The 13,764-nt window shown below is 42.0% G+C and overlaps 2 protein-coding genes across 3 annotated transcripts in view; both read right to left on the minus strand.

Moving 5' to 3' along the window:
- Nucleotides 1-2,211: 2,211 nt before the first annotated feature.
- frzb (frizzled related protein) lies at nucleotides 2,212-6,675 on the minus strand. The gene is made up of 7 exons (XM_083682316.1): nucleotides 5,882-6,675; nucleotides 5,742-5,780; nucleotides 5,543-5,605; nucleotides 5,213-5,278; nucleotides 4,860-5,064; nucleotides 4,518-4,581; nucleotides 2,212-3,148 (listed from the first exon to the last, which is right to left on the minus strand). Exons 1-7 carry the CDS (start codon nucleotides 6,333-6,335, stop codon nucleotides 3,074-3,076), a joined length of 966 nt encoding a protein of 321 aa, XP_083538442.1. The 5' UTR covers nucleotides 6,336-6,675; the 3' UTR covers nucleotides 2,212-3,073.
- Nucleotides 6,676-7,830: 1,155 nt separating this feature from the next.
- The window catches only part of nckap1 (NCK-associated protein 1), a 29,654-nt gene continuing 23,720 nt past the window's right edge, over nucleotides 7,831-13,764 (minus strand). For both annotated transcript variants that reach the window (XM_083681556.1, XM_083681555.1), the window contains exons 25-31: nucleotides 13,574-13,656; nucleotides 13,129-13,209; nucleotides 12,873-12,966; nucleotides 11,372-11,488; nucleotides 11,102-11,211; nucleotides 10,309-10,398; nucleotides 7,831-9,017 (exon numbers count right to left, since the gene is read on the minus strand). In XM_083681556.1, the coding sequence (XP_083537682.1) occupies nucleotides 8,901-9,017; nucleotides 10,309-10,398; nucleotides 11,102-11,211; nucleotides 11,372-11,488; nucleotides 12,873-12,966; nucleotides 13,129-13,209; nucleotides 13,574-13,656 (692 nt within the window). In that variant the 3' untranslated portion in view covers nucleotides 7,831-8,900. The remainder of the gene's footprint in view (nucleotides 9,018-10,308; nucleotides 10,399-11,101; nucleotides 11,212-11,371; nucleotides 11,489-12,872; nucleotides 12,967-13,128; nucleotides 13,210-13,573; nucleotides 13,657-13,764) is intronic.

The raw sequence follows: 13,764 nt of genomic DNA on the forward strand, positions 1-13,764 counted from the left end.
CCACTCCATCCAACTTAACCCCATCACAAACAGATGTTCATGCATTAAAGGTACAGTCTGCCATATTTTTGTTTTACTCGCGGGCAAAAAGGTCCCTGAAATGTCCCTCTTATCGGACAGAGGGCTTTAAAACATCATTCATTGAAAAGTGCACTGCATCTACTGTTTTCAGAATGATATGCAGGCTTGACTGTGTTATGGAAGTCATTAAAAACTGTAGGCCTACATGTCATATAAACTCAGTAATGTGTTTAGGGAGGCTGGCCCTGGGCTTGACACAGAGCCAGAGGCTGATTGAACAGAGTGGTGCCCCTGCCATGAGCTCACTACCAGAGCACAGGGGAAACAAGATTTACATCTCTGCAGTGCACTTTGATGGCTCCCACATGGTGCATAATTTCAGTGTGTTAAAATGCAAGGGGGGCGGGACAGATTAATTGTGTGTGTGTGTGTGTGTGTGTGTGTGTGTGTGTGTGTGTGTGTGTGGGTAGGGGGGGACGGGGGACGGGGGACGGGGGACGGGGGGGGGATGATTGATCAGAAGTGTCAGGTTGCCGTAAAACACAACCCGCCAGTACGATCTGGCTGAGAAGGCCGACTCACAGGAAACCCAACGTCAAGGAAGTGACGGTCAATTTTTTGTTGTCGTAAATAAGCCATTTTGGGTTAATTATCCTATAAACCTCCCATGGTTCCATGATTAACTTTAGTCTCCTCGCTCGTAAATTTCCTTCCAGTAATCTCTAAGCCCGTCTCTCCTCGTCCATAAATAAGGCGTTTTAGGTAGCGCTCGATGGAAGAACGTGGTATGGGTCAGCAAGCAGGAGTATTTCACTGGTGTGACTGAGCACAAACACAATGACCTCACTGCAGCCACAGTTTCTGTTAACTTGTTTTTCCGCCCGTTCCTTTTCCTCCTCAAACGAGGCACGGCTGCGTGTCACAGGGAGAGTCTGCTTCAATGTGCTACTGTGCACCGCACTCCTTACCTGGGCAAGGATGCAATAAATGTTGGGTCACACATTAAGCTTCATATGGTTCATACACATCATTGGTAGATCCAATTAACTGAGGCCCCTGTGGGCACGAAAAATCCCATGGCACTTGGGAAAAATCCCATCACATAGTACAGGTAGGGTAGCTCTGGTGTCCTGGCTAAATTCTCAACCTGGCCATCATAAATTCCTGACCACCTAATCATCCGATTGATACCTTATTGCCATAATTCACTCTTCGTGTCTCCCCTGTAATATATAGGGAACTTCCTGGCACAAAATGGCTGCCGTGACATTGCCCCACGGCATGTGGGTTCTACATAATCCACTCCATTTGTTAGAAACGCAAAAATCCGCAAAAATCTTTCCACCTTTTGATATGGTTCCAAAAAGCCTCGTAGATATCCTAATGACAAGCTTATGTTTGCCTCCCGGAAAAGTGTGATGATTATGCGTTTTGACACAAAGTAGCCTAATTATATTTTGGGACTGACTGGTGGGACTGTTGAGAAACATACTTGATTATTTAATTTTTTTTAGGAAGTACTCCTTTAATTTGAATGTGTGTTCAGTTCTCATATCAGTGTGAGGCGGTGGGAAGCCTGGCTGTCTCTCTCTGTGGTTCACTGTCACTGCTGTGCAGGTTTAGGCTGTTTACAGCAAGACTGCCTCTATATCTAAACAGCTATGATTTCATTTTAGGTCCCAACACACTATTTCCCTGTGAAGAGACTTGTGTAGTGTGTACTGGGGGAGGATACATCAAGCCCCCTCTCTCTAGGAGCAGGAATGCTTTCAGAGGCCTGGAGCAGCATACTGGTTTGGCCTGGTTCCAGACTCACCCCACTTCTTTCAACATGTTTAAAGTGCAGCCAGATACTGTGCACAACATTGCTCAATTCGGTAACACTTTACATCAAGTTGATCTCCACCTGTGGCGATGTTGTCATTACTCTAGTTCTGACATTGTATTAACACGTTGCTGCACAATGATTTGATCACCGACTGCTTTATAATGGAGTTGAGTGGTTTTGTTATTATGCAAGTGCAAATGAGAGCAGTCCTTGTTTCAGATGTGTATAATTACAAAAACTGCTAAACTCTTATTAAAGAGTAACTACTGTATTGTGTAACTACACAGGTATAGAGACACTCAATGACCATGATACAATATGTTTGAAATAAACAATGACCAGGACTTGAGCAGACATGAGCATACGTTGGTCATGACACCAGCCAGACATGTTTAATAAAGAACAAAATCTGATGTATAATCTGAACAGAGCTGTGGTAAGCATTTCATAGATTGATATATGTTGTGCATGTCGAACCAGACTAAGGTACATGAGAAGAACAGATAGTTTCAAATAGGAAATAAACCTCAAAAGCAGTTCAACAAAGACCAAAAAATGGGAAGGGGAAAGGCAACAGAACTGGTGGGATAGTACACATGGAATGCAAACATATCTTCAATAACCTACTGTTGTGTTTGTGACATGTACTCCCAGTCTTGAATCATCCAAACATTTCTTTGCAACTTGCCAAAAGACCCCCGCACCCCCCCACTCGTTCATTTCTCTCCTTTGAGGAGTGTTTCATCCTCTCGTAGGGAACATTCGTCGCAGCTGCGTCGCGATTACAACTCGTTTGTGTTTCCTTTGAAAGTATTTAAAGCTAAACAGAGCACTGCATCATCGTGTCAAAGCACTTTGGTACCTTAAAAACATCCACTTCATCCAATCTGTCGCTGCTAGATAAATATCCATCCCTCTTCTCTAGAGTGCTTCTAAACATGACGTTGCCACAAGACGTTGTCACAATCTCTCAGGAAGCCCCAACCAAGGCCCTGGTCCAAATGGTTATGCACATACACAACACTGTTAAATGAACATTTTGAACATACAAAACAAAGGAACTACAAAAAGTAACCTACATTCAGCTACAACTCGTTAAAACGTGACAATGATAACAAATAAAAAATAAACGTGCAATAGTGCAATTTCTCAGTTTTAGCAAACAAACACTTTCTCTCCACATTTTGGTCCATGTCACAACACGAGGACGTCGTTGTCTTGGTTTCAATGGCGGCTCCTTCTCACACCGCCTCTCCCCGAGTTTCCTCTGCTCTGATCCCTCAGCACTTGGTCCCATCGCTGGAAACACACACACACACACACACACACACACACACACACACACACACACACACACACACACACACACAAGACTTAAATCGCTGGGTTTGGAGTGATTTGAGCTTGTTTTTCAGAGCAGTAGTGAACAGTATTTCAGGGTAATCACTACTAATGTCAGGCCTGGGTTCAAACAGTCTTTGTCATCTTTTCAAATAACTCAAAGGCCCACATTAGTAATGTTGATGTTTTTAGCTGATATATGACACCCTCGTGCTGCACAATGTTATTGCACAATGATTCAAGAAAATTGCCATTTCGGAACCCCCTTCACCGGCTTTTTTTGTCAAACAACCTTTCGACACATTTTATTAAGAATTGCTCCTCGCTAAATCTGGCGTTACTTTCCCAAATAGCTCTGTGAAGACTAACATCCCCATTCAGCACTTCTGTTTTAGTTTGAGTATTTTTTTTTTCAAGAAAAGCCAGGAAGCAAAACTGGCTGCCGCAGACCTTTTAGTCTGTGCGAGGGACGATATAACTAATGAAATAGTTCCAAAAGTACAAACCCCACCCATCTAACATTCCAGGCAGGCCCAGACAAATGTCTAAAGTATGAGTAAACACTTTAAAATACTATTTGAACCTACGTCTGGTGGCTGTGGCTCAGTGAACAAACCAAAAGTGAGTATTGTAGTCTACTAATGAGGATCAAAGGGTTCAATTAGGTTGGGTGAACTGTCCCTGGAGACGAGGTTCCAGCGGTATACATCCAGCTGTCTCTGCTTGTTACTTCCTCCACACTGACCACAACTGTAGATACTATAACACAACACTTTCCCCTCAATTCTGGAAATCAAATTAGTTGCTAGGGGACTTAAAAGCTTAAAGGGATAGTTCACCTATATTACAAAATTGGTTAGATGGTTCCTTAACTTGAAGATTACCAGATTACTTACTCAAAGACTACTTCCAAGGTGAGAAACCATCTAACCAATTTTGTAATTTGGGTGAACTGTTTCTTTAATAATGATCATACATACACATGGACAGAACAAGAGAACATGGTTGCTTTCCAATTCTCTACCCTTCGCCCAGAAGTCTGCACTTGTGCACTTCCCCTCATGCATTTAAAAGCATTGGATTGGTGCCAGCATGGCTGGACAGACTTTTCACCGTATTACTTACATCAGTCCATTCCTTTTAAATCCATAAGGGGGAGTGCATGAGTGCACACTTCTGGAGAAGGCTAAAGCAAACCCTCATCTTTCTCAATCGTATATAGGTTTGGTCAGAGTAAGTAGCCATTCATTTCCACACTGCACAGAACATGCCTCCGTAGATATCAGCGAGTGCCCAAGTGTGATATTGTTGGTGTACTAGTACCTACCTTCACTTTACGGCCCAACCGCTCCCTCCACTTCTGTGCAATGGAGCCTTCAATGAGCAGCAGCCTTTGGGAAAGACGGCATATGCTATGAGTGACAGTTCAGTCGAGGGTGTACCTCCTCCTTCAGATGTACAGCACTCTCCTGATAAGTGAAATCTCCTTTAAAGTACACAACGTTTTCCAGTCCCTAATTAAATTATATTACTTTTTATTACTTCACACACACACAAGTGTAGCGCACACTGTCAAGTCAGTCCCAAGTCAACTATATACTCTATAAATCAGCCACTCCATGAATGGTTAGCCTTGACAAAGATGGTGTAACAGACTGGAGGGTCTTACCTGGATCGTTCCTCATTCTCGTAGCCCATGATGATGTACTCCTCGTTGGCTGTGAGTGGAGGACACGGGCATCCAGAGTTGTAGTAGAGTGTTACTGTGTCACGAGGAATGTTCACCAGAGACGATTTCAAAATATCTTTGACTTCAACAATGGCACTCAGATCATGATTCCGGCTGCGAATCTCCTTGACCCTCGCACGAATTACTGGTGAAAATCAGGAGAAAGAAAAACGGATAAATCAACATGTGTTTAGGTCATTTGATTCTATCAATGACTCACTTGAAATTGAAAGGGAGCCATGTTCCACTGAAACACCATTATAACTATAATAAATCAAATAATTTAAACTCACCATAATTGTAATTATTCTTTAAGTAGGTCTTGAGACCAAGTCTTACTGACTTGCACTTGCATCGATCTGAAACAATAAAAGGATCAAGTTCATACGTTGTAGAACATCTTAGACTGAAACAGGCCTATTCAGATTTTTGAGCATCATCAATGAAATTCATACAATGAAAAACATTAAAACATCACGTTGTAAAACAATATACATTTTTCAACACTTCAATAAAACAACCCAATATAGTTTCAGTAAGGTAACTATAGGTAACAATAAGACTTCAATAAAAGGGAATTTTAACTCCATGATAAACTAATGAAATGTAAGATTTAGTCATACCATTGTTGGATCCTTTACAGTTGCCACCGTTGTGCGAATCCATTGGAAAGTCAGGAGTTGATTCTAAATAAAATAAAAACACTATTTCAATTCAAGTAATCAACAGTAATATCAATATCCATAAGTATAACGTGCAGTGCTTTAGTTTAGTTTTAGATTCCCATTTGTGTGTGGAAACAATGTGATAACAATATTTTACCAGGTGAGCATTTGGAGGGGTCTTGATAGTATGGGTTGTCTAAGGAATAAAGAGAATTGCAATTAATTTATGATTTTATTAATGGTTCCGAATGCTGAATAAATGGACTAATAATTTTCATCAGCATCATTCTCGTCTACCTGGTCCCTCCGCTTTCACAATGGCCTCCGGTGAGATGCAAACGCCCCGGTCGTAGACAGGCAGATCCTCGCAGGCCAAACTCTCCGGCCATGTGTGATTGTATCGTTTCATCACCGGCTCACAACCGCACTTCGCCCTCTCACACACCGACTTGCAGGGCTTGATAGGATCGTGTTGAAAGTCAATAGTGCATATTGGAGCGTACATGGCGCATAGGAAGAACAGCAAGTCCGGACTGCACTGGGTGCCAAGGAGCCCCTCAAATTGCTCAATGGCCAGAACTGCGTTCGCCTGGGTGCTGTGATGGAGATGGTTGGGCATTTTCGTCATGTTCCATGGCATCGATTTACACAGAGGGATCCGTATGGGCTCGCATGCCGCGCCCGAGGCTCTGGGTATCCTAAAAAGGCAGGTAACCACGAGGAACCAGATATAGGTCTCGTGGGAAAACATCCTCTCTTGAATTAGACAGATGGTTTGATAAAGAGCAAAAATCGAGACTTAATGTGTATCTTGTTATGAATGCGACATGGATCAACCTCAACGATGAATGCAAGCGTAAAACCTGGAACGTCGCTGCGTAAAGTTTGAGTCTGTCTACCCTGACCGGTAAAAACTTTGCGTAAGGTTGAACGAAAGCGGAGACAAAGTCATCCTTCGCGTTAAAAATCGAACAAACAAAAACTGTAGACTTTTCGAATTCCAAGTGGAGACGATTCCGTAGTTTCCCCCGTTTTGCTTATTCCACTGGCGCGTGTGTGCTCATATTGAGGACGGAGTGGGTCGATGGATCCCTCCTCTAGTTTGCGCAGCAGTGATTGCTCGCTGGTGTGACCTCACTCTGCGGGACCAGCTTTTTTACCCTTGCAAATCTCCCCCATCATGCCTGACCCTCCTCCTCTTACTTCAACATCTTCCTGGGTAGGGGTAGCCTACTTGTTCCCAAGCTTTTTAAAAAAAAAAAAAGTTTTTTATATATATATATAATACAATATTCCAGAACATGCTTAATGAAATAGATACTTCAAATATGATAATTAGTTTCACACTGATTAAAATAATTCAATCCTTAATGTTCACCGTGAATTATGAAGAAGCTCCCAGAACCCAACCAACCTTAATCAAGCCTAATTATAGTGGACACAATGGTCTTTGATTAATGTGGATGGCAAATTACTGGGCAGATTAAACAAGTGTGAAGTGGCCTCCTCTATGTTTACAGAGCCACAGAGGGGAGACAAAGGCCAGAATGGAGGGATTAGGAGGCTTGTTTACAGACATGATGGCTGAAGCCAGAGAGGGTGGATAGATATTTAAGATCTATATAAACTGGATGCTAAACTAACTGTAGCCTAACCCTAACCCTATGGCTGTTCAAGCTTCAGTAGTGCATTCTAGTCTCTCTCTGTCAGTTTTAATGTGGGAAAGATCTGTACAAAATCAAAGACCCTTCAGATTACCATTCAGCCATTCTTAAAATTCACACTATTCTCAAGTAAAACTGGAGCATTGAAACTGCCGTTTGTTAAGTACTGAAACATTGAAACGTCTGTTTAATACATGACATCACATGTATTATCTCGGGAGTTTTAAACCGTTGACACAAGGGAACATCAATGTGAGGGACTCCAAGGGCTGTTCACTTCCCCCATAATATTTAAACAGCTAAGAACAGCAAGAAATAATTTACCAAAACCAATGTGGGCTACGTACGAAAATAACTCCACTCTGGTGGAGGCTTTCATGTTCAAAGCAACCTCTGGTTTCAAGATACCAAGAGCTGCATTGAAATACAACATCAAATTCAGGTTAGTTTTCTGTCAATATCATTAGCTCCTAGGCTTCTACTTGTTGGGAGACTTTTTCTTTCACAGATTTTTCCAAATTGAAACATGAAGTAAAAATGAGCGTCTCCAAACATTTCAAACAAATCAAACAGGCAAACATGTGGATACAGCCTAAGGTTTATTCACGTTATGGAGGATACACAGTCCCATACATTGAAAACATATAAAAGTGGTAAAAGAAGAACAATTCATAAACATTCAATAAATATGAAAGAATGTTTATAATACCGTACAGACATGTACAATGGAGTGGTAATGCCAACCATACATCATGAGCATTAGTTAAAAAATTATTCTATGCTTTGTACAAATATCACCATCTGTTACTTTTCATAATATTTAGTTACCAATACTTCAGTTCCAAATAGAGATGCTATGTTTTCAACAGTTTGGCAAACTTTTCAAAGGAACACAAATTCACAAAGATACACATCATATCCAACAAATGAATTCCAGAACATGTGAATCAAATAACTGTATTATTTTCAAAAAATAATGAGCAAATTTTTTTTTTTTTCATGTAGTGATACTTATAATTCATCCCCGTTTCCCAATGACAATATTAGTGTTTCATTTTTACCCATTCAACATTTAGTAACAAAAGAAAGACTGTGTTAAACAATGGAATAAAGCAGTGTCACTGGTCATTGTCAACAAAGCTTACAGATTAATTTAGGTAAACACATGAATGAATATTTCATCAATAAAACTGTATTTAATAAAACCCTGGTCCCAGAAAACTAATATTGTTTAGTTGTCTTAAGACTGTTAGTAAAATCTGCCCACAGTAGTGTATGCTATAGGAGGCTGGGGTTGTCCATTCTGAATGGTAGGCTCCAGGGGGCATCCTCTCAGGCAGGAGAGGACACACCCAGGAGGCAGCCTCTCAGGCAAAGAGAGACACACCCTGGGAGGCAGCCTTTAATGTTTATTCTGAATTCCAAATTGACCTCTAGCCCCTAACCCCTGGGCACTCCTGTCAATTTGATATGATTGCATGAGTGTAAAGCAATATGGCGAAAATTACAACCAGCCTAGCAAGGTGGAGATCATTACCACAATGCTGAAACCTATCCAGTCCTTCCAAATCTACAGGACTGCCTGTCGGGGGGGGTGGGCGGCAATGGGTTGATTTAGAATTCCACAATGGACACACTCAGAAGACAGCCCCTCAGGCAGAGGAGGACACTGTCTGCTTGTAGACGGCGTGGTACGCGTTCCTCAGCAGCACGTAGGGGAAACAGGACTCCAGCAGGTCCATGGTGAGGAACGGGGACTCTTGCACAATCTGGTAACAAAAACACATGAGCAGAGCCAAAAATAATCACTGTGAGAACAGAAACACATAGTTTTAATCACACTTTTGTGATCTCGCCTTTTCTATGTTATCAAGTCCAATGGGCCCGTGGATAAGACGGGGGGGGGGGGGGGGGGGGGGGGGTGGGGGGGGGGTTCTATCGTCCGCCAGCTCAGCTGCAGGATAAAGACGGATGATTCTTCCTTTTCCATTACTCAGTATTCACAACCTCCTGTAGATTAGCCTTCAAAGGCAGGCAAATCCCACACACCAATGAGTAAGCCTCTCTGATCAAAAGCCCATGCATGTGTATGCATGACTGCATGTGTAATTTCCAATACAGTCAGACAAAAACGGTGCTCTGTTCATTCTCCGGCACAAAGCAGTTCCCATTCAGCATCTCTCAGCTTCAGCTGACGACGCTAAATAAAAGGTCAATGCTAGAGCCAGTTTAGCGGCTCATCACCCCGCTGTAGGTAGCGGACTGACTTGACTGAGGGCACATCGCTGAATGTGTTGGGTGTGATACAGTGGCTAAATAAATCGTAGGATAGTGACGCTAGATGAAGTACGCAAAGTTGGATGTGTTCATGCCTTGCTGTGTGAGGTAAAAATGTGTGGTAATGAAGGTGATGCTACAACACTGTGTTAAGCGACCAAGTTATTTAGCTTTCCTTTAACAAGAACCCATACAATGAAACACACGTCTGAAGACAAACATACTATGGCAGAGCTGCAGCAATTCCTTTGAATGCACTACAGTACAGTTGCATTTTTAGGCCCAGAACTGTATGTATAGGGGATTTATAATACTGGAGGTGACTCACAAGGCAGTTTATGAGGTAGCCTCACCGTGATATAAGTGTTTTGAGCCCCGTGTCAAGTCCCAAGGGCTATATCATAAAATGCCAATCTGTTTATATTATATCAATCTTTAATCAAGGCTGCTTCATAAGTGAATTTGTCGATTTGTACGATATAGTGGCAACATAAATCAGTGGACAGTGCTGGATGACGTGCGTATATATTGTTGACTCTCAGGCTGCTTTATTGGATAGCTACCCTGACCTATGGGAGCTGAGTCACTCGTCCAGTTCAGAGGGCTATGTTATAGAACGCCAATCTACTTCTACCATATGGATCCTTAAATCAAGGCTACTTCATAACTGAATATGTTGGTCGTTTCACTTGATATAGCGGTAACATAAATCACAGTCCAGTGCTGGGTGACGTCCTGTGTGTACGGAGGGGGAGGGGGCTAAAATACAGTAGATGGACTCACCATATCGAGGAGCAAGTACACCGACTCCCTGTTACGCGTTGTTATTTTATCTGTCTCTTGGCCAATCTTCAGTAAGCTGGAGGAGGCAAGCTGGGAGACAAGAGAACAAGAATGAAGTTCAATGTGTGGATGTAGCGGTGTGTCTTCCATCACAACTTACTAGCCATGCTAAACCCAAGGGTCAATAACTCCACACCGCCACCAGTTCCTAATGGCCTCGCCGCCAGGAATAAAACTTGAACTAGTGGGAACATTAGCTTTCGGAATGAAACCGATCATTGACACGGTTCAGAGGGTATAGAGCTCATGACTTCTGATTGGAAACTGCATTCAACTGCATTTCAACACTTGTAGTAATGTATTGGAACTCAATAAAAGGCCAACAATGACACAGCAAACCAAAGCTACAAGCCAATAGTAGAAAGCAGTCCAGTGGAAATAGTGGGGACAACAAGGTACATGTGGCCTCAACAAACGGAGAGGCCCAGTCTTCCAGGAAAATGAATCTTCTATATAAGAGAGAATCTTCTATATATGAGACCCGTCATGTGCAATCTTCTATATTTTTTGGGGTTTATGGATATTTATCAATCCTGGTCTTGAAAACAAAAATGAAATAAATAAATATGCTCCTTCATCGCACGCTGTAATAAATTCTCACACAAGACGTCAAGCATTTGTGGAAAACCCAACAGAGAGATATTAAATCAAAAATAGATTAAAGTACTGTTAAAAAAAACATGAAACAATATGAAACAATATAAAACAAATTCACCATCGCCATGAGACTTACTGCAAGGAACTCTTTCAAGCGGTCCTCGATGCTGCCCTTGTGAATGGTAAATAAAGCTGCAGCGATCTGGTTTATAGCTTTAGCCAGACAATGGATGTTGTTGCAGTGACCTTTAAAAAGATGACAAGATATAAGTTTTCCGAATAAATCTCACAGCACTGCTAATTTGGGGATCATAATTAACCACATCCGTGCATATAACAACACATTTAAGTTAAATTATCTGCGGACACACTCGTCTCCTTCTGAATTTGAGCAGAAAACAGGTACCTTCAATTGCAGGGCTATACTGGGACATGACGTTGCTGGCCAAGGTGGGCATGGAGACCGCCACAAACACCATCAGCAGGCACGCAATCTTATACTCCTCCTCCGGGCTGATGTTTTCTGTTACCAGGAAAGGAAATGTCTGTTATTATTACATGAATGTGATCAGAGCTTTACACGCCTTCATTTTGGCTAGTATCCTCCCTTTGGGGGGGGATTCCATTTTCAGTTTTGGATATCATCCAAACAATGAGACAGAGAGCCAACCCAAACTGTACTAACGCTCAGTAATTAACTGTAATTTATATTAACAGGACAACACTTGGAGAGGATTCAAATATGTGGAGCTTGGGGTGGGAGATGGGCCGAAAAGTGTTTTGATAGCAAACATTAGAGAGCTGTGTTTGAACAGTGGGGGCACATAACTAAAATGTCTGCACAGGCCAGAGGATCCGCAGCGCTGAGGGGACCTGACGGGGGTTAAGCGGTGAGGACTTCCCTCGACAGTAGAGACATAGGGTGGGGTTGTCAGAGCACTCCAAAAAAGCTTTTCATATTCATTTTACAAAACGAGAAGTGATTTAGTGAAAGATATCAATACTACCAAGGTAATTAGAGCAAGGTAGAGCCTTAGATGTAAGGCTAGGAACCTGGCTGAGACGGTTTGGGATAATATTTGCATCACAGAACTCACTATTGTATGTCTAATTTTGTGAGGAAGTAATACAAATAAATTAAATCCAGTCGTCCTCGGAAGAGGGGATGGTGGTGATTGGGTTAAAAAAAAGAAAAAAGACTGGGAAACGGACAGTTGGAGAGTTGTCTGGACTGCACAGGCAGAGATTGGCCGAGGCTGCAGGGCACATGACTGGGGAACTTAACACCGATGTGCAGAGATGTTGTGCTTGGGTCTTTCAGCTTTGCAAGTCCCTCTGTGGTGCTGAGAGGTGTCCAGCGTTAACTAAACAAACTCTAAATATCTACTGTGATTACAATATTGACAGGGTGTTGACTTGTGTTTTCTTTGTAAAAACACTGGCTAACATGACCTGAACAGCCACTGCAGAGTGGAATGGGATGTCTGTCCAACTCTCTCTGCCATCACTAACAGATTACTTTTTCAAACTGGGAGATTTCAACATCGATTCACTCTTCCCCTTAAGCATATGATAGTAATTACAATGCAAGCACGACAACCAAACATAACGGTTAATTATCTTCATGAAACAAATGCAGTTCATGTTGAAAATGGACCAGACAAAAAAACAATATTTCCCGTAAACTAGTTGGCAAATGTGGTCTGGTTACAGTTTATGTAGGTTACTATTAGAGAGAGTACATATGTATATATAATATATAATATATAATATATAATATATAATATATACATCTGCCTGTATGCATCACTCGTTACAACGCGCCCTCTGTAATCACTCAGAAATGTGTTTTCCTTAAAAACTCACTGAACCCCAAAATGCATAATGCATGTTCTCCTCTCTCTCACCTGACTTCTGTGAGGAGAGGGCCACCACCAAGGCTGGGTCAATCTCACAGGGCAGTCCTGCTGCAGACGACAGCTCGTACACGTTCATGGCCACCTGAGAAGTGTAGATGTGACACACAGAAACCCAGGTCAGGAGGACATCATAGTCAGTCGACTTCAATGTCGAACTCAACCCTCAGTAAAAGGTAGCACTAAGCAAGAAGATGCCTTCATCTTAAACCCTGCATGGGCCATTCTGTTTCCCCTCATCTCCCACCTTCATGTCAGTCTCTCTGGGAATGTGGTCCTTGAAGTCCTCTACGGAGCTGACCAGGAATGGAATGTGGCAGGACAGCACCTGAGGAAGAAGGATGGGAACAATGGTGAGAACATCCGGATTTATGTCCTTCTGTTTTTCAAAATAGAATAATATTATTGTAATTTTGTGGAAAAAATATTGAACAAGAGTGAACAATGAAACATGTGTTTGGGTTAGGGTTGTTTGTGATAATGATTAACTTTCAAACTATTTTAATTATAATTGTGTCATTTATTTGTATCATTTCTTCACAAATGCAAACACATGCTTTGTTTTGACACCAGGTGAGAAATATTACACGAAGTACACATATGAACTTTGGCATGGGGTGTTGTTGAGAGACCAGCTGAAGACAGTATAATAAAATGGTGTCATTCAAGTGGAGAGAGAGAAGCAAACGTACGTCTCTCAGGGCCTCCTGAGCCAGTGAACGGAAGGAGAGGATGACTCCGATGATGGTCATCCTTTTCAGCACGCTGTCAACGGCTTAAACAACCAAGACACAACAACTTGTCAGCTTCTTCATGTCCCTTATTATTGAAAACACATTATAGTAATGGCAGTAATATCAAAGTACACAAGGTTTCAAAAGAT

This window comes from Argentina silus (genome assembly GCF_951799395.1).
Source record: "Argentina silus genome assembly, chromosome: 12".
In the NCBI taxonomy this organism is placed as follows: Eukaryota; Metazoa; Chordata; class Actinopteri; order Argentiniformes; family Argentinidae; genus Argentina; species Argentina silus.

Coding starts and splice junctions, on each gene's coding strand:
- frzb (XM_083682316.1), bottom strand. CDS start 6,335: ATGTTTTCCCACGAGACCTATATCTGGTTCCTCGTGGTTACCTGCCTT. Junction 5,065..5,212: donor AAAGAATAATTACAATTATG/GTGAGTTTAAAT, acceptor GATTTTCACCAG/TAATTCGTGCGAGGGTCAAG. Junction 4,582..4,859: donor GAGAATGAGGAACGATCCAG/GTAAGACCCTCC, acceptor TCTTTCCCAAAG/GCTGCTGCTCATTGAAGGCT.